The following is a 20781-nucleotide window of genomic DNA, read 5'->3' as shown; positions in this document are numbered from 1 at the left end:
CAGAAGTGAGTTAATGAATAGCAAATAAAAAAGAGTATAGCCTTGAGTATATAATTTTCAAGCTTATGGTCACACTCTCTAAGCTGACCTTGGAGAAAAAGATCACACCCGTAACCTCTTGCATTCATTACATATCCTTTCTTATCATGCATCACTATGTCCATAACTGTAATTCTCTTTGTCACTATCTTTTAACTTTTGATTTTCTCTGAGTGCAATATGACAGTGCTCCCTTGCCCCCTTCCTTCGTGGAGATTTAACAGAGTAGAATTATTTTTCTGAATTACTTAAAAAAAGAGAACAGGAAGGATGGATACCATAATAAAGTAAAGTGTTCCTAATAGCTCTTCATGAATGCAATGCTATTTGAATTGGATTAGCAGAATGGTCAAGCATTTTGTTGCAAGTGCAGCGTTTTTCTAACTAAAAAAATCTTCAGAAATCATTTCTTGAACGCCTAATATTTAACATTTTTCACCACCCAGATTGTTTTGAATCTGTAATCAAGTTGTATATTAAAGAATGGAAATTATTATTTGTGGACACACTACCTGATTAAAAGAGGAATTGGCTTTCAAGATTAAGGGTCCCATTAAGTTCCATTTTTACAAACGCTACAAATATACATGTGTAATGCAACAAAAGTAACAATAATAATGTATTTATAAGGCACATTAAATTGATGGAAATAAAAGTAATGGGTGAAGAAATTCATCCACAGAGTAGAATATATTAATTTTAGTATAGTTCTAAAGTATACATTTAAAAGTAGCATTTTCCTTGTACCCTTATTGTAGTTTCAGAGATTGTCAACACAAATTATTGTCATTAAGAGGTGGATCAATGTTTTTTGATGCAATCTGTTGAGTTATACAATGATGGCCTTCGAAAGGTCAAGAAAAACTGAGAAATTTTCAACTTTGAATGGAGACTATGCAGAGAAGTCTTAAGAATAACAAATAAAATTAGATTTCTATCTCGATTATTTATGCATAATAATTAAAAGTTCATTTGCCCCCTTGTTGGCTCAAATGCTGAAGTCCATTAACATAAGTTGTAGTCCTTATATAAATTTATAAAATTTGAGTTCTGCAGGAGACAAGGCAGGGATTAACCATAACAAACAATTTAAACACCACAACAGGCATAGGTATTCATGGAAATTCAGATCATGATTTAGTAGCAATGAAGTATAATATTCAAAAAAATAAAACAGGAAAGAGTAGAGGAACTGGAATGTAGAAACATTAACCAAAATTACAAGAAAGGAATATCAGTAGGCTGTAAGGAAAATTATGAATTATGATGGAAAAGAAATTCAAGAATCTAAATACAATTTTTTGGAAGAATTGAATAATAAACTGAGGTGGAAAACAAATAAAGAGAAACGAGAATGGCAGAAGATGCAGTGTGAGCATTTGGAAAGATTACAAAGGAAGGGTGAAATTAGTATGCTATAAAGGAAAGTGAAAGCCTTGTCAGGTGATAAGAAGGCAAAATCTGCGCTAAAAGTTAGAGATAAGTCAGGAAAAATAATATTTGAGCCAAAAAAAACCAAAGAGAGATAGAAGGAATTTTAGAACTTTATGGCACAGAACATAGGTCAGCTAGCTTAGACAAAGAAAAGGAATATGATGTAGATAAAAATAGCTGAGGGCCAGGCTTAATTGGTTGTGTGAAAGAAAAGGCACCAAGGGAATTGAAATTAAAAATAATATCATTGGGGCGTACAAATTCCTATAAAACTACTTAAAGGTTTAGGAAAATATGAGAGAGAGAGAGAGAGTGAGTTTTCATGAGATTCAGAGATTTTCTATGGAAAGAATTTGGCAGGAAGATTTCATCAGACCAGTGTTAGTTCCTATTCCAAAAAAGTGGAAGGCAGCCATCTGTGAGGACTACAGAAAAATAAGTTTTATTTCACTTGCAGCTAAAGCGTTCTTAGGAATCATAAATAAGAGGATGTAAAGCTGGGCAAATGATTATCCAGGGGATAATTTTTTGGTTCAGAAAGGGGAGAGGCACCTGTGAAGCCATAGAAGTAATGAGGTCCTTAATATAGAGGAACATGTAATACAATCAGGATGTATTTGTCTGTTTAGCAAATTCAAAGAGGTGTTTGATAGAGTGAATCGGGTAGAATTAATGAATGTATTGCAGTCCAGTCAGAGTGACATGAATTACGACAGTGTCTTCAACCTTGCCATTTAATACAGAAGCATATTACCATCTCATTTCTCTCCAAATTTTTACTATTACGCATATGATTTTATGTGATGCAAACAGAAAATTTAATCTTCATGCTTATCTCATGCCCTCATGTCAGGGTTAGGTATGCGCCTCATAAATCAACTACAAATAATACAGTATTTTGATACAATCAGAGTAAAAGAAATTAGGCAACCAAAATAAGTGAAGATGTCATTTGATAGAAAAGATAATCATCATATTTTTCCCTGGAATTGAGCCTGCATGAGCTGGAGTACCATTGCTCACAAGTTAACTGCAATTTTTATTCGCAAGTGAGTACACATGTGTATGCAAATATTGATGAGTAAAGTTCACAAAAGTGAGCATAAGGCTAAACAAGTGTGATAAGTAACAAAACACAAAAAAGGACACACAATTTTGTTTTTTTTAATATTTTGGTGGCATAATCACCTTTTCCGATGTAAGGAAGAAGATACAAGGAAGGAAGGGCCTTTGATGCCTTTCTTCCTTGAGTCTTCAGCATACTTGCCCGTTCTTGAGGCTTTCATAGTTTTAAATTACCAACTCAAAATTCCAAATTAGCTTATTATGGATAGGAAAAATATTTTTTTTAATGGGAGAAAGTCCATATAATTACCTCAAATGGAACATCCTTGTATTCATTCAGAAACATCAAAAGCTGTGAAATGCACATGCATAAATCACCATCAGTGAATTCATATGGTATGTTGAAACCCAATGGTCCAAACTTTCGGCGCTCCAACACGATACCATGGAATAGACACAAGGAAAATAGTAGCCACTTTGTCTTTGGGGTCTTTTCATCAAATTGATTCCACAAATTTTTTATTTCAGCCACTTGGCTCTTGAATGCTCGTATCATATTGGCCTGAAATGTTGGGTAAGTTAGTAGTGCTTGTTGCCACAGATTTCAAAATAAAAATATATCGATAATTTTCAATGTTTTCCTCAAAATATGAGGAAAAATGGTTTTTAACATATCTAATTGCTGCTATGCTAATCTGTATTATTAATAAAGAGGCAAAATTTAATTACTTCAATATAAAATGGAAACATGATATAATTATAATACCCAAGTATAGCTTATTGCCCCATGATTTACATGGAAAATAAATCCTTGATAGTGAGGCCTATGCTTGGCCCTCATAGTGGTCACTCGATAATACAAGTTGCTTCGAGTGATCAATAACTATGTAAGCATGCAATGTTGTGGTGCATCTTAATTTTATGGGTGAGATCACATATTTTTTACCATCTCAGGATTCCCTTAATTAAGCAGAAATCATATCATCATAATTTAAGTGGAAATGTGCATTTGTGTTCTTTATTTTCCATTGAATAGCATTTCAGTCAGCCCACAGCACTGTCAATACTTTTAAATGGATTTGAATTAAAGTTTTTATATGATCATGTCAGTGGCTTGAAAGGTAATTAATTGAAACTATAGCACCAGTGTTAGTTGTCTCTAATTGCCTTTAAATACCAGAGGTACTTCAGTGAGTCGAATGTTAACTATTTTCGGGTGTTGCTTAACCAGCACAACTGGGTGGGGTCATTTCAGTTGGCCAATGTTAATGAAAATTTCGAAGTCTTCTACAGTTACTTCATACATTACCTAAACCTTGCTTTTCCTTACGAGCCAGTTAAAATTAGGAGAGGTAATAAGAAAAGCTGGCTTACGCCCGAAATCCGCAGTATGTCAAAAAAATTGAAAACTATGTACTTACAGATTGAATCTTCTAGTGACAGCACAACATACCAGCTTTACTCCCAGCAAAAAAGAGAGTTCAGGTATTTAATAAAGAAGGCAAAAAAGGAGTATAATGATAGGCGGATTAGGAATGCCTCTAATTTCTCAAAAGTAGCATGGGAAATCATAAAAAGCAACAGCAACTTAAATTCCATGGTTTTGCCTCTCCAGGTAAATGATAACATTGGCAACTTAATCACGGAACCAGGTAAAATATCCAATGCTTTTAATAAAGCTTTTTTGTCTCTACCTAATTCCCCACATCCTGTGCCTTCAGGGCCCATGTCAATCAATAATGCAACTTATACATCAATGTATCTTAAACCCTGTGATGTGAGTGAATTATGCTATTATCTCAATAAGATAGGGAAAAAACACTCTGCTGACATTGATGGTGTGACTGGAAAGTTATTAAAAGACTGTGGAGATCTCATTCTAGCACCACTGCTAATGCTGGTGAACCAGTCCTTGGCTGAGGGCATTTACCCGAATTCCCTTAAAATGGCTAAGGTTTTACCAATTTATAAGAACAAAGGGGACCGAAACGATTTAAAAAACTATAGACCAATATCTATCATTTCACAATTTGGTAAAATTCTCGAGTGTGTTTTCTGCAAAAGACTGGTTGATTATCTTGAAAGCCAAAATGTGCTATCAGACAACCAGTTTGGCTTCCGCAAGGGAAAGTCAACTAATCTTGCTCTTTTTGAAGCTATCAATTATATAATTCAAGAGATTGACTCTAAATGTAAGGTTTTGGGAATTTTCTATGATCTGAGCAAAGCATTTGATACTGTAGACCACAGTAAGTTGATATCAAAATGTGAGCTATTGGGCATCAGGGGAGTAGCACTGAGCTGGCTAAAGTCCTATCTTGCAAATCGGCAACAAAGGGTGGCCTACAAAAATGATGGAGAAATTTACCTCTCCACCCCCCTGGAGGTCAACAGAGGGGTACCACAGGGGTCAGTGCTTGGACCTATACTTTTTCTAATTTTTATTAATGATCTTCCTGGGCAGCTGCAGTTAAATGGTTCTAAAAAATGTGTTATTTATGCTGACGATGTGAGTGCAATGACACCCAGTAAAAATTTATGGGATCTGGCTGTGGCTGGTGATCTTCTGACGAAAACTATGTCTACATGGTGCAAATGTAATAATCTGGTTCTCAATGTTGAAAAAACTCATGCAGTGGTCTTCTCATCTCTGCACAGCACAATTGATAACTCTTTTTCAACATATGGTAGTAATTTAAATTTTGTAAGTAATTTTAAGTTCCTAGGACTTCACGTAGACTGTAACCTCAAATGGAATTTCCACGTTTTGAACTTAATTAAAAAGTTAAATTCTGTGTACTACTTACTCTCCATAATAAGACACACTGTAAGTCAAAATGTGTTGATTATGTTGTACTATGGATCATTTCATTCAAGAATTTCTTATGGAATTGTATTGTGGGGACTGCCCTCTCACCTTCTCAGTGTTCTAAAGATACAGAAAAAGATGGTGAGAATTATGTGCAATGAAAATTATTATGCACACTGTCGACCTCTCTTTAGAAAGTTAAAATTGTTAACTGCTCCCTGTGTATATATCTATCAATCTATAATGCTTGTTAAAAATTATAGTGCAGATTTTGAAACGAACAATAGCATTCACCTGTACAATACAAGACAATACAACAACCTGCATGTAAAATCAACAAACTTAACCATGGCTGCAAATGGTCCTAAGTCAATGTGTATAAAATTATATAATAACCTACCTATATGTATTAAAAAAGAAGAGCGTGAACCAGTATTCAAGAAAATGGTCCGAGAATACCTCTCTGATAAGTGTTTTTACAGCATCAAAGAATACCTGAGACCTAATTCATAAATGTTCATTCCTTCCTTTTATCCTTGTAACACTTGTTTCTTGTAATACTTTCTATTTTTTGTAAACCATGACATGTCCTATACACTTGCTAGAGCTACTATGCACTGTGTCACTTGGATGAATAAAAATATTATTATTATTATTAATTGAGATTAAAAAGGGTAAATCAATGATAAAATGTTCTCAACTGGTTCAGAGATAAGGAAGGTTTTGTTACCAAAGTCTTTCCCTCATTCATTAAGGATATTTAAATAAATAACATCAATATTTTTTACTTAAAATAGATAAAACAGGACTTTGAAAAATTCCCTCCATGTGAAACACTTGCGGGAAAATGGATTCCTCCCATTAATGAATGATTTATTTCAATATTTATTCCTTTAACCTTTGTTCATCACATAACAACCGATGGCCTTCAAGTAGTCCACGGTTTTCCACCCAATGGTAATTATAGCCAACACATGAAGCTGGCTGGCATGAAGATGGTGGAGATCTGAGTGATTGAAACATGACATTTAAATTTGCCCATCTGAGTTCATCATACTTCCTTCCTCCCTTCATTCCATCCAGCATGTCTATCATGACCGTAGTTCTGTGCTGTACAAAATTATGCTACATATTAAATGTTCCATGAGCCTTTTCTTAATATCTACATTCAAAGTCCCTGACACAAATTCCATCACTCTTGTGAAAGCTTCTCTGATTAAGGAAATTCTTTTTCTTGTGTCCCTGTTAGTTAGACCATTTTGGTCTAGAATACTTCTGAAATAGGTAAACTGTTCCACCTGTTCTAGTCTGTCTCTCCATTTAAAGCCTTCCTTAATGGTAGACTACCAATTAATAAAAATCAAGTCAATAAATAATTTCAATGGAATGGGAATAAGAACAGATACTGGAGGAGTGGAGCTTAGCAGCCATTTGCCCAATCCACAGAAATAAAGAAAAAACCAACGGTGAAACATTTTAAGTTCTCAACTACTCAGTTAAGTTTATAAAATCTTGGACAAAGCAATACATCTTACCCCCTTGGTAGAGCAGATTTATTAAGACTACCAGTGTTGTTTCAAACAGGGTAGATAAATTACATCTTCATAAATAAAAAATGAAGAAGCTCACTGAATATAGCATGGATTTCCCAGTCAGCAGATTACCAGCAGGCTTTTGGTATTGTGTAAAGGAATTAACAATATCAGGCAATGAGGAAAATGGAATTCCTGACAATAGGAATAAGACTAGTACAATTGACCCTCAAGAATACAAAATGCGAGGTGAAAATGGAAGATAATCTCATCAGTGAATTTGAAATAACTCATGGCTCGTGAAAAGAGTATACAATGTCCACCCTACTATAATAACAGAGATGAAAATCATTATAATTTTCCCCTTTATAAAGATGTAGTATTACTGACTAGTTTTGATGTATTACATCATTTTCAAGTTATAACTTGATCACGCAAAACGCATCAAAACTAGTCTAAAATAAAACTTTTATGAGTGGAAAATTGTTATAGCTTTCATCTCTGTAATTATGGATCAGTTCCACCACATCACACCTGAATCTGTAGTCCACCCTGCTCTTAAACATGGTTCTGTAACAAGTGATCAGGAGGATAGAGGTCAATAACCAAGGGGTTATCCTGTTGAATTGTATATTGCTAGATCTAGCTTATGCCTATAATATTGATATGTAGTCACAAAGACTTAAATATCTAGAGGAAGAGTGAGATGGATTAGAAAAGGAGATAGGAGCAATGGGGCTCACGTTGAATTACACCAAAACCCAGTATCTGTAATCTTTCAAGAGAAATGTAACTGTAGAAGGTGCATTCATTGAGCTAGCAGCATGAATTATGGGAGTTATGAAGAATTAATTATTTGGTAGTACTGGCTACAAAAGATTATTAAATGAAGTAAGAAATGAAACCTAAAATAGCACCTGATAACAAGGCTTTCCTAGTCTTATTGAAGGTGCTCAATTTATGAAACCTTAATGGAACCCTAAAACAAATATTTCCTTGAACAAGGGTGGCACCATTGTTAATATAAGGTTCAGAAACATGGACACTGTCTATAGCAGAAGAAGAACTTGTTAAAACGTGGAAGAAAAGATACTCAGAAATATTTTTGGTGCAATAAATGAGGATGGGAAATAAAGAATATGGATATAGCGAAATGAAGGAACTTAGAATTATCCTAATATAGTTTGTGAAATAAAAAGAAACAGATTGAGATGATTTGGACAAGTGGAAAGAATGCCAGAATATAAATCTGTTAAGATGGACTACAGAGAAAATCCAAGCTGTAGAAGTGATGTAAATTTTTTTGTTTTTTTCAACGAAATCATACTGAATTTGCCAATGGTAAATGAAGCATTATTATCATTATGCACAATCAAGGAAAGACGATTGGATGATGTGGTAAAGGATTTAAGAAATATGGGAGTAAAAAAGATGGAGTAAGCATGCAGAAGACTATCAGGATTGAGCCGGCATTGTCAGAGGCACCAGGGCTCTTCAAGAGCTACAATGCCAAGGTGTCATATAGTTTGTAAAACAAACATAAAATCACCCCAGTCAGTTATGTAATTTATCCTTTTATTCATGAAATCTTCTTGGCTGTAATTGATGCATGAAAATGAATATGTGGGGTTATCAAGATGGTCCAGTGGTTAACGTACTGGCTTCCCACCAAGAGGGCCCAGGTTCAAATCCTGGAGACTGAAGATACTTATCAATGGTGAAATTACCTCAGCTGATGGTCCCGTCCCCATAAAACTACTGCTACAGAATTCATGGGTGATTTTTCAAAATAAAATATGTTCTGGTAAATTCATTAGATGCAGAGTACCAGTTTGAAAACTAAAAATGTTTACCTTTATGATCATATTTTTGCTAATATTACGCATACATGTGCTATGCATCTTAAACAATCCTACTACCTACCTTAATTCCTCGTGGTGGTTCAACTGTCATTTTTGTCCCATTTTGAAGAATTGATACTGGGAAAGCTGGGGAGGGAGTGGATGTAAGCCATACTCGAAAGTCTTTATGGACATCAGGTGGAATTGTTTCTATCAAATGCTCCAGTTCAGGCATCCAGCTTGGAGCAAGGTGACAATTCTGCATTAAGGCAGTCCATTAGTAAAGTTTTACAAATTTAGGTATGAGATTGAAATATATTTTCCATTCAAATACCCTCAGCAGCAAACAGGAGTTATTAGACACATAAGTGGAAGCACTATATGAATTTTATCTGAATATTTTACATTTATCTCATGTTATCCATTTATAGATTTGAAACAGAAGGAAACACATTTTCCAATACAAGAAAATTGAATATATATAATTATAAATTAATTTAAAGGATGAATAAAATCTTCAAAGTAAAATAGTTGATTAGGGAATAAAAATTATGAAAAATATTCTCATAATAAGATATAATGAAAGCTTCCAGGTCATTCTTCCATTTGTGAGGATCTTATGCTGCATTCTGACCATGAAACATAAGTGAAATGAAAAATGTAACAGATCACAGTCGGATTTCTTTCTGGGGGAAATAATGATTTATTCTCTCCTTGCAAACTTATGGAATGGCTGCATTTTACATCTAAAAGTCTAACTTTAAGGTATTCAGATACTTTGAACTCTTGTTCCTGCGATGGGCCAACAAGAGTGAAAACTTGTCTAGTCAGAGGTGCTGAATAAGAGAAAACACATCATAGTGGAAGCCTGATATAATGAGTATAGCATATCGTGAGACTCTTAGTATTACAAGTAATATCCAAGGTAAGCTTAATTCCCTTCCAATCATTTGTAAAATAAGTTGCTAGAGAGGACAATGCATGGCAGCCTCAGTGGTCACTCTATACCATGAGTGATGCAACATCTGCATAAACAGGGAAATTGTAAAATTTCATCTTCATTTCATGATCAAGTTTATAGATTTTCCACAGTCTTTGGCTGCCTGCTAATGATTTCAAGATAAATGTGGTTTTTATGGCACAATTGTTTATTGCAGGGCAGAATATTTGTGGTCCACAGCTGAGCATAACCAGCTCAAATTAAAATTCTCGACAATACAGAATCTTTTTTCAATAGATGCTGCCAGCAGAGATCAGCAGCTGGAAAAGGTGTTTAATATCAGCTATATTATCAGGGTAAGTGAGCCTATAATTAAGGCTAAAGGCTTGTAGACAGTTACAGTATCCATCAGTATAAAAAAAATGCTATGATTGAGAACACACAACGAGCATGGTTTAGTTGCCAAAGTCTGATTCAGATCCAGGAAGGGTATTTAAATAAATAATGTCTCAACGTTTTTTTGAAAGAGACAAAACAGGACTATTCTACAACTCACTTCTACATGAGACAATATCAGGAAAATGTATTACTGACAGGAGGTAGGTTTAGGGGATTATTGCAACATTCATAAAAAAAAGCTTGGCCATTCACCTTTCTGTAACACACTTCCATTTACAAGAAATCGGCAGCAAAATGGACTTAATATATTTCAGGGCTTGTGAATGTAATCTTTGGTCATTACTTATCTGCAAATGGCATTCAAAGAGTAGGTATCTATATTTTGCCACAGAGAGCTGTTTTCAAGAAGATATCAAGAAATGGAATGGATCTGAGCAATTGAAACATTAGTTGTTTTGATTTGTTGTCTACAGTTTGTTTGCATTTAATAAAAGTTTTTCACACCTAATTTTATTGATCTCACTGTAAAAATGTAGATATTTGGTAATTTTGCACCTTAAGTATGAAATGACAACATCTGTCATCCTATAATTTTGTTAAGAAATTGTAAATGAGAAAAAACAAGTTGAAAATTGAAGTTCCAACAGACAAAAATGTAAGTTTTCCAAGTCTTTGTATTAATAGATTAGATTCTTAATCAATTCCAAGATGCATTTAACTTCTAGTCAATTTGTATGTTTTCATCCAACCTAACCAGGGTAATATTTGAGACTGACCACCAAAAATACTGCAAAATGAAAAACAATGTATGATAAATTATCATTAATAGTTCCTGTATGACATCCTTATAGCTATTTATTAAAAAGACCCTGTGTCGTGATTATCTAGTCCTGAAAATTCATATAAAGTAGCTAATAAGTGAATATCAAATATTACATTTTAATGATGAAAACTTAACATAGAGAGTCATATTGTAGGAACCATGAGCTCTCATTATATCAAGACTCCTCTGTGTACTGACTAGCACCTGAACTGTGATTCACATATTTTGTACTTCCTCATTTTCAATCCTTAACCAATTAGGATGATTGTTAATAGACTCCAAGGGCAGAGAAGAAATTATTGTTGCCATGAGATCATGATTTACATGCTCCCATTGACCTTCCTAGTCTCATTTGAAAATCATCAACCTTATATCAAACATTTTCAGAGTTGGCTAATATTCTTAATTAGTAAATAATCAATGTTTTGCTCTTATTAGAAGTATCATCAGAAGAATGAAAAGAAATATCAGATATCTACTTCATAACATAATTTCCAAATCCCACAACCACTGTTCCATTTTTTGGATGATTGAAAAAGAATTCAGAATGATCATTTAACTTTACATTACTTTGATGAGGTCCAGGAATATTTTCCAAATCAAGCATCCAGCTTCAAAATTAAAATCTGTTGATCTATTTAAAATTACTATTTATACACAAATTAAATGGGGTCAATAATAAACATTCTTTTTTTAAACTCTGGTCTTTTCACAATGAATTTTGTGCCCTGAACTTGAGATAGAAATTTGGCAATGGCTGATGATATCATTGACATGCATTCATTGCCCATCAGGATTTTATCTTTTCAGAGATTATTCTTTATTCTGTTGCTTCACCCAAAACTGGAGAATCTCATTTACTCCATTCATTTGAATCAGAGGCAGTCTACCTTTCACTGCAGGTAAATGATCTTGAATCATCCTGATAGTACAGAAACTAGTTGAAGCATTGCTTCAGAGCATTGGTATTTCTATTGGTGACTCCAGAGTTGTAAACACAATAGAGTTTATTTCAGAGTTGTTTTCCTCATTATTTTCCAGTTTTTCATAGCCTTTTTTAATTAGCCTTTAACTCTGGTGATAACATTTAAATTATAGTATCCATTGAAGGACGATGAATGAGTGAATTAGCAGAAAACATTTGGCAAAAATAAATTATGCTATATTTTTTGACTGTACATATCTTATGCCTGTAGGTTGCGCGTCTTATCAAAAATCATGTGAGTGCTCCTGATTTACCCCAATATCAAGTCTTATAACTTCTAGATTGCGTGGAAGTTCGTGTCAAGATAATGGGTAGATAGTACCCTTTTTTCACTTGTAGATATGCACATGCATAGAAATTTTATTTAGTATTATTGAAAAACTTCATGAAGCTTTTACCTGAAAAAATACCCAAAAACCAGTTTCTATTGCTGTTGCCAACATACGTTCTGCCCGTGGTCCTTGTCCTTGGCCAAGTGATATCACATACATCTTTTTGTTAAATTTCATCTATGGGGGAAAAAGAATATTAATTGATGCACGATGCTCTCAGTGTGTAAATGATTGTGAAAAAAATTATACAAACAGTTTTCACAAATACATATTTCATTTTCTGTCTACCATAAGTCATAAATAAATTTTAAATAGGTATGTGAACAGAAACTATAAAATTACATCAGTATCAGGAGTAGTGTAAGCAAATTCATGAGGAGTGTGACTTGATGTGAAAGCTGCTAAAGATTATCCCGAGAACCCAGCCATGCCAAACTCAACCTTTGAAGAGAAAGTTGCTGATGACTCTGAGCAGTGGCATAACTTCCAACAACCATAATTGAACCGCACTACATTTAGATCATATAGCATTAATACTTATTCAGCCTCAATCGAAGACTACTAGATGCCTCATAATACCAATATTTATTTGTTACTTTCTAAAAAAAGAGAGTTGTATGAAATGGTGGAGGACATTACCATTGCAATGATTAGGAACAGATAATAAGTTTATCACTGATAACTATCATTTCTAAGTGAGGCATGTTTCAGGGCCATGCAATTTTCATACTCAGATCCCATAGCAGTGAAACTTTCAAATAATTTAAGCCATATATTTAATTGCTGAAATGTTAAATTATTAGAAAAAAGAATAAAAAGTAAAATTTGATGCTCTAATTTTATAGCACCCTCCAAATGAACAAGAGTGTTGATGAAGTGGATGGGCTCAGTGTGTTTTGATTACCCTAAGGATATACTAGAAGGACAATGATAATTTTCCTTTTTAGGGTCAAATGTGTCAGATACATATGTGTAGGAGCCTAATGGTAGAACAAAACTGTTCCTCAGTGAGGTTGCTGCAAAGGTCTGCCCTAAGTGGGGCAGCCATTTACGTAATTGTGTTATGCTGAACAATTCTTGAGGAAAGCAACTGGGAACCACCCTAATTATTTATCCCACAAAAATAGAATAAATACAACTTTGATAATGTAACCTGGCAAATAAGGGACTCTGCACGCATGGGCAGGTGTTTTGCCCCTGGAGAGGTGGAGAAGGTCCAAGGTCTCTGTAGTCATCATCATGTGAAACTCTTGCACTGCAGTGTTGACAGCGGCAGTAGAATAAAAGACTACGAGGAGATGATAATTGATATGTTGATGATAGAATAAGGACTTGGCACATTAGGACATTTTTGAGGATGGGGAATATGGCAAACATTAGATCTATAGATGAAGAGAAGGAGAATTTATAGGTGTACTAGGGCTATATAATAATTATGGTAATCCTCTTATTCATTGATACTTCTTCAAGGAGAATGCAACTAGGTAGATGATGACCACTCCAAAAAAGGTCTTTGCCTGTTGTTTTGAAAAGTGGAACAGATGCTGTGATAAGAGTTTGAGGTCCCAAGGGGAGTACTTCAAAGGGGACTAAGGCCTCATTGTTCTAGGTGTGCTATTTTTCTCAAAATATTACATGGCTGGATCATTTCTGGACAGGTCTCATGTATGTTGAAAAGCATAGGCTATATTACCTAACACTGCCCCTCTCACTCCCTGTCTGCCACATGCCCCTGAGCAGTCTAAGAGATGCATTGTGGATGAGTCACTTATCTCACCAATCTACTCCCATTATCCCTACTGTTTTCATTAATTACACCCGATTTACTCGGAATGCCTTATTGAAATCTATAAAACCAACAAATACAGCCTGGTTGTAATTTATGTTTCTTTTAAATCGGTGATCTCATTACTGTTAGAGCATCACACATACTTTACCTTTCCTGAAGCCAAACTTATCATTACCTAAGCTCCCATTTGTCCAACAATTCTTCCTTTCATTCATTATCTTGAGTATTACTGTAGATAAATGTGAAATTGAACTTATTATTCTATAGTCCTCACACATGGATATTATTCTTTGCTTGGGATGGGAAATAATTTTAATATGTGGAGGTCTTCTCGCCACATTCCTCCAACACTAACACTATGATATGATTAATGCAATAAAATCACAAATTATAATGTTTTCCTGAATCAAAATTCAAAAGAGTATTAGAAAAAAGCCATGAGTATAACCTATTAAATAGGTGATACTCATAGCATTACTCAGTTTACTTTTAATGCCATTTCAACTGCTAGACATAGTCATCATTTGTTCAATAAATTGAGTGTATTCAGCTTTATATTCAGATTTTAAAAGGAAACTATTGGTCAATATATGCTAAATGCTATGTGCTTTGATGAATTTAATCAACAACATCTCTATGGTATCCATTTCTGGGTGCCTGGTGTGCTCTAAGAATTTCCAAGGTACAGAAAGAGATGTCAGTATTTCTGTTGGAAAATCTTCTTACTCATCATGACCGCCTGTTTTGAATCTTTCAGGCTTTTGCTCTTATTATGCATATATATTATGCACACAATAGCACTATTTTGAGAAAACAGTAAGTCACTCCCCAAAAATTGTACTATCCATAATCACTCAATGCTAAGGAAAAATGAATAACCCCTCTTTTCAATTAACCTGAAAAAGACTTCCAATGGATCAAAAGAGGTGGGTAACACTTTTTATTAAACTTCCAAAGTCCTCATATACCCTACAGCTGTCAAATCCCCAAAGTTCTACTTGATTCCTTGAAATTGATTCCTTGATTACTTGAAAAATTCCTCATGAGAAAATTATTTCACTCTATTCGTGAGTGTTTTATTGAAATTATATTGTAGCTACCATTGTATATTTTATGTATTATATATGTATATACCTACAGGTCTGTCCCAAAAGTAATGTGACTTCTTTTTTCCTGGATAGATGGATGGACGAGCGGTGGTTTCTCTGACTGGGTTCGAGAGAGGAGAGTCTCAGGAAAGGTTGCAGGCCAGAGGGAGTTGACTCCCAGCCTTTACAGTGTGTGGATTACTTATTTGTGAAACCTCAATAATATGACCTTGTCATGCTCTGTCATGAACCATTTATTCAAACAGTGTTACACCATCAAATTTTGCGTCACAGTGGACAAAACTGCAAAAGAGTCATGACATTCTCAAGGCAGCTTATGGTGATAACATCATGTGTAGATGTGTAGCTGTCTTTGAGTGGATTGGGAGGATAGAGAAGATGTTGAAGATGTCGAACGTTCATGACGCTCTTCTACCTCAAAGAGTGAAGGCTTTGTTGGACAGATATCGCAGAATAAGTGCTCACATGTTTTCTAATGAACTAGGCATTCCTTAAAAAGATATGCATTGAATTGTGAGCAAGAGCATGGGCATCAGAAAGGTGTGTGCAAAGCTAGTGCCGCGATTGCTCTTGGACGACCAAAAGAAAACTCACTCACGGATCTACCAAGAGTTTCTCGACCATAAAAGTGAGGATCAAAATATTTTAAACAAGGCCCCACCACACTTCTTCCTCCTCCCCCGCTTCAAATCTTTGCTGGAAGGATGTCATCACGGCTTGGTGGAAGCATCACAACTGGCCGTGTCAAAGGAGCTTAGCCTGGCGCCACCTTCCAGAAGGTGTACGAGGCGTGAATAACCCGCTGGCAGTGGCGTGTGGAGGCATAAGAGTGCTACTTCAAAGACTCTTGAGTGAATTTATCAATTCTGGCATTCAATTTTTTTTATTCAACTCAGTCCTACTATTGGGTCAGGCTTTGTATATTTGTATTTTTTTAACCTATCTCGTTTCATGTGAATATTGGCACCAGGTAAATAAATAATATTATTGGCTTGCAGTAATATTGATGAGCAGAAAAAGAGTTGGGAAAAAATTGTATGAAATAAGTGTAAGACTTTTGATCATTGTTTTAGATGTCTACTCAAAAATACCAACTTCTGGCATTTTACTAGAACTGCAATAAATTTCATCACTAGATGATGCACTTTGTTGAGTCTTCCATAGCACCTAAGTATTTCACTACATATTGGCATGTATTTCCTCAGATTCCAACAACACCCTACACTCCCCCTTTACAAAAATACTTCTCCTCATGTTGGAGGAGTTAGCAATTATGCATTCCGATTTTCCTATGTATTTTTAACTTGAACTTATTTGTTCTTAACCAATTTGTATATGTAATTTAAACTTCATTAGTTTCATTGTATGATTTCTTTGCAGCAACTATATGTATTGAATGGGTGCATGGGTGCATTATCTGAAAACAGCCATAAACATACATTATCCAAGCACATGCACCACATATTATGAACATAGTTGAAAAAAGTCTTTCATGTGTAATCTCATGCCCTTGCTGAATAAATCTTATTTTAGTTAATATCCTAGTGAAGTTTTTTACCCAACCCTTGAGAGTGGCTCTCTTTACTTCATTGTGTCCATATCCACTATGCTCCATGCAGACACTGTTACACCACTATTAAGAATCCAGTACCAATTGAACCTCTATCCCTAAATTATCTAAACATACCATTAAATTAATAGTTAATGTCAAGTACACATTGATTACATCACAACATGCCTTCACCATGAATACACGACACATACTAATGTACTTGTTTTTAAGAGATATTTTCAATATGTTAATCTTTTTTTGATTAATAACACCATCTAATATCCAAGATAGGTCTACCTTGTAAATGCACAAAATAAATTTCAATTTTTATCAGCAAAATTCGAATTAAAGAACACTTATTAACATACTTTATCAGCAAATTTATAAAGATCAGCAGCTGGATCAGTTCCCGTAGAAAGTACAAAAACAAGAGCTGAAGTTGGATTTGAATCTGCATACATTGCGGCTAAATCAGTTGACTGAGGTTCAACAAATTGTGATCCAAGATTTGAAACCAAATATTCTTGTATAGCATTGGTTACTTTATCAGGTCTCAGACATTTAAGTAGCATCATATGTTGAAAGGAATCTAGCTCTTTTTCCCATCTTCCTGGCAATAGTTTCCTGTAAAAAGGTAAAATATTAAGATATGTGTATACATTATTTTTTAGACAAGTTTTCCATGTAAAATTATCTTTCCCTTCTTTTTAAACAAAAAATTTGTAAAAAAAAGTATAGGTAACAATGCTTTCCTGAGGTTTGCCTGAAGTGCTCAATTCATACCTTTGGTTAACTGTGCGCATGATCACAGATCATCCTGGCATTCATAATATGACAGTGCACACCATTATCACTGAAAATTTGGCGATGCTAAAGATCTGCATCACAGTCATCCCAAAGTTCTTCACAGATGACCAAGAGCAGAGTCAAATGTCTGCTTGTAAAGACCTTCTGTAATGGCATCGCGACAATTTCCCAACCCCCATTAAGTTCCGACTTGGTACCAGCAGACTATTTCCTATTACCAAAAGTGATATCCTCCTTCAAAGGACACCACCATGGGACACTAAGTGCCTTCAAAGAGGCTTGGATGCGCACCCTTAAGGACCTTCTGGAATCCATCTACCAGGGAGCCTTTGAGTCGTGGAAAGTGTGTTGACTCTCAAGGGATGTACTTTGAAGAATTTTGAGACATTGTAGCAATATCTGAAATAAATCTATTTTTCCAAAACTTTTCCCGATAATTTTTATGCAAATCATGTACGAAGAAGACGGATACGACGTTTTGGCGTAGTAGAAAGGCTTCCTAGAAGAAATTTTAAGTGCGCACCAAGTGGTCTCTCATTGATATCTCACGCCGAAAACCGCACTGGGCGTCTGAAAGAAGGTGTCGTCTTTCCAAGCACCAAACGAGACGTCAGTTGACCATTATTTCCATCACTTTGCACAGGCAATTGATGAGAGAGATGGGATGATAGCTATTCGGGTGATTTTTGTTCTGTTTAGTAATAGGTATCACCACGGACAGTCAGGAGCTTGGGAAACTACCCTCAACCCACAACTGGTTAAGGGCATCGAGGACCACTCCTAACGCTGCTTCCGGAATATTACAAAGGAAAGTGTTGTGGATTCCGTCCATACCTGGCGAGGTGTTGTGGGAGTCGGCGATGGCGGAATTGTAGTTTCCAAGGGCGAGAAGGGCGGATTGCATTCCGCCGGTGTTCGAGCTTCACCCAAATCTAGAGGGACCCTCTCACATCGCCTCTTTACGCTTAAAAAGTCGGCATCATAGCCCTCGTCACTGCTGTTGACCGCGAACGGCTTGGCGAATATGTCGCTTATTTCAGGGGGTGTGTCACCAACCGGCCAGCTATAAGCAATGGTGAGATGACGAAAGAACCCTTGGACCCGGAGATTTTCTTCTTTTTACCCCATACCTGAGCGAATGGGGTTCTATGGCTTATTGTAAAGACGTACCTATTCAGGAAGCCTGCTTCACGGCCTTTCGAGCTCGCGCTCTCAGTCGGCGAAAAGATGCCAGATTAGTTGGCGTGGGATATTTAAAAAAATACTCAACGCTTTTTTCCTCATACTAATCGCTCTTTCGCATTCCTCGTTCCACCATGGGACAGGTGCTCGATTAAGGACGCCGGAGGAACGGGGGACACTTTGGGTAGCTCCCGCTACGAGCCTTGAACTTAGTGTCTCGACGTTGCACAGCGCGTCGAAACCAGTGACATGTTGAAAAGTAAAAAGGCGCTTCAATAATGAATGACCAGTTGGCGCGGCGGATGAGCCAGTTTCCTGGAGGTTTAAAAATTTTAAATGAAATGTCTCCTTTAGCGAGTAAAAGAGGAGAGTCGTCGCCACTACAGAGATCATGATGAACGGACATCTGCAGCTTGGAGCTAGACTTCTCGAAAATATAGAGAGAACGATAGTTGAGAGTTCCCCATAAAAACTGTGAAAATGAATTTTGCCACCACTACTTAATAATAACAGATTAAAATTCTCAATAAAATTAATTTCATCCGTTTCCTCCTATTTTTGGGCATCATTGGCATCGTGGGCATTAAAATAGCCCATCAATATAAATGGCCGAGGTAGCTGACGGGCAAGGGCTTCTAAATTAAAACGTGTTAATAGTGCATCCTCTGGCAGATAAACGTCACAATACGCCATCCTCTCAGGGACACACCCTGTGACAGCAACGACTTGGAATGAATAATTCAGTTGGAATCGGGAGGTGTAAAGGGCCTCACTGGTCGCAACTGCTACATTTACCTTGGGCTCGTTGGCCACTCGTGTCATCTAGTCTAAAAACAGTGTATCCCTTTCAAATACCCATGTCAGCCACCTTAAAAAGTGTCTCTTGCAGACAGATGCAAGATGGATTTAATCATGAATTAAAACGGCCAGCTCCTCCTTGCACAAACCGTTTTAGTTCCACTGCAAAATAAAATACACGATTTTAAATATTAAAAAACATAAATGAATATAAAAATAAATTAGTTTTATAAAGTGTTGAGATGATCGACTTGATGGCAGATTATCGCTTAAAGCGATGTTTCCTCCTCCACTCGCTCCCGAGTACCTCTGTATCAGAGATACTATGGTCCTCTTCCATTACCTCCGGCTTTGCTGGAGGTGTAAGGAAATGTGTCTTTTCACGCCCCTTCGGCATGTCCCCCTTAGTGGGCTCTTCTTTGAAGGGCCCACCGGAGTAGGTGGCTCGTTGTCCGCCTTACTCTTAGTCTGTTTGGTGATTTTCGATTATTGTGCTGGCATGTACGCAACGTTGTCGTTTGGACGTCTGTTTGCGTAGCGATGATACACTCTTCAATGGATGGACGCGGCAGAAGCAAAGGACAGGGAGTAGTGGTGATTATCGCCCTGTATTTTCCACCTCTATGATATATTGCTCCACCTTTGACGGAATGTCATGGAGCATTCCCATTGCTAAAATGTTTTCACTCTGTTTGTCATTCAAGGTTTCAATGAGCAGTGTACCATCCCTCAGTTTCTTCACGCTCGTAGAGTCTCCACGTAAGATCTGCGAAAGCACTCTCCGTATAAGGAAAGGAGACACCTTTTTCAAGGTCTCACCTTCCTTGGCAGACGACACGATGAGGTACCATTGGCATACGGAAATTTCACCCCGCCCACGTCCGGAAGGGATCTCTTGGTTGGTGGAAAGTTTTTTCCTTCATATTAAAAAATATTTCATCCCTCGGCCTCCCCACCCACAACGGAGCCACACATTCGGGACGGAGTGGTCGCCAGGGTTAACTCGACGGATATAGCGCTTCAGGAGTGGTTGTCTGTTACGGAGTGGATGACCCAAAGTCAACCAAAACCCTTACATCTCCGACCTCCCTGCGCAGACCCACACAACCTTGGCACTCGCAACCGGAACGAAAACGCGACGGAAGCCGATTGACTAGCTCCTGGCCTCCCGTTTTCACGAAATCCGGGGCCGAAGAGGGGTGTCGCTCCCCGGTCCATATCCGCATGCCTGTTGGGAACCAGAGAGCTGACCCTCCAGGTTCCTCTTCTTTCCCTTACGGGCCTCCAGGCACGGCAAACTCCTGGGTGGATCGCAGGCCAGATGGTATGGCCGAACACAGTCAGT

At 36.5% G+C, this 20781-nt stretch overlaps 1 protein-coding gene across 1 annotated transcript in view; it reads right to left on the bottom strand.

Annotated features, from left to right (window-relative positions):
- The window catches only part of LOC139697949 (dynein axonemal heavy chain 1-like), a 500497-nt gene that overhangs the window by 7535 nt on the left and 472181 nt on the right, over positions 1-20781 (bottom strand). Inside the window, exons 63-66 of the mRNA XM_071596807.1 lie at positions 17018-17273; positions 12266-12376; positions 8803-8979; positions 2849-3100 (exon numbers count right to left, since the gene is read on the bottom strand). Of these exons, the coding sequence (XP_071452908.1) occupies positions 2849-3100; positions 8803-8979; positions 12266-12376; positions 17018-17273 (796 nt within the window). The remainder of the gene's footprint in view (positions 1-2848; positions 3101-8802; positions 8980-12265; positions 12377-17017; positions 17274-20781) is intronic.

The sequence above is a fragment of the Hetaerina americana genome, unplaced genomic scaffold (genome assembly GCF_022747635.1).
Source record: "Hetaerina americana unplaced genomic scaffold, ioHetAmer1.1.p SCAF_8, whole genome shotgun sequence".
Classification (NCBI taxonomy): domain Eukaryota; kingdom Metazoa; phylum Arthropoda; class Insecta; order Odonata; family Calopterygidae; genus Hetaerina; species Hetaerina americana.
The sequence above is the reverse complement of the archived record's forward strand: the minus strand, read 5'-3'. Positions and strand labels throughout refer to the sequence as shown.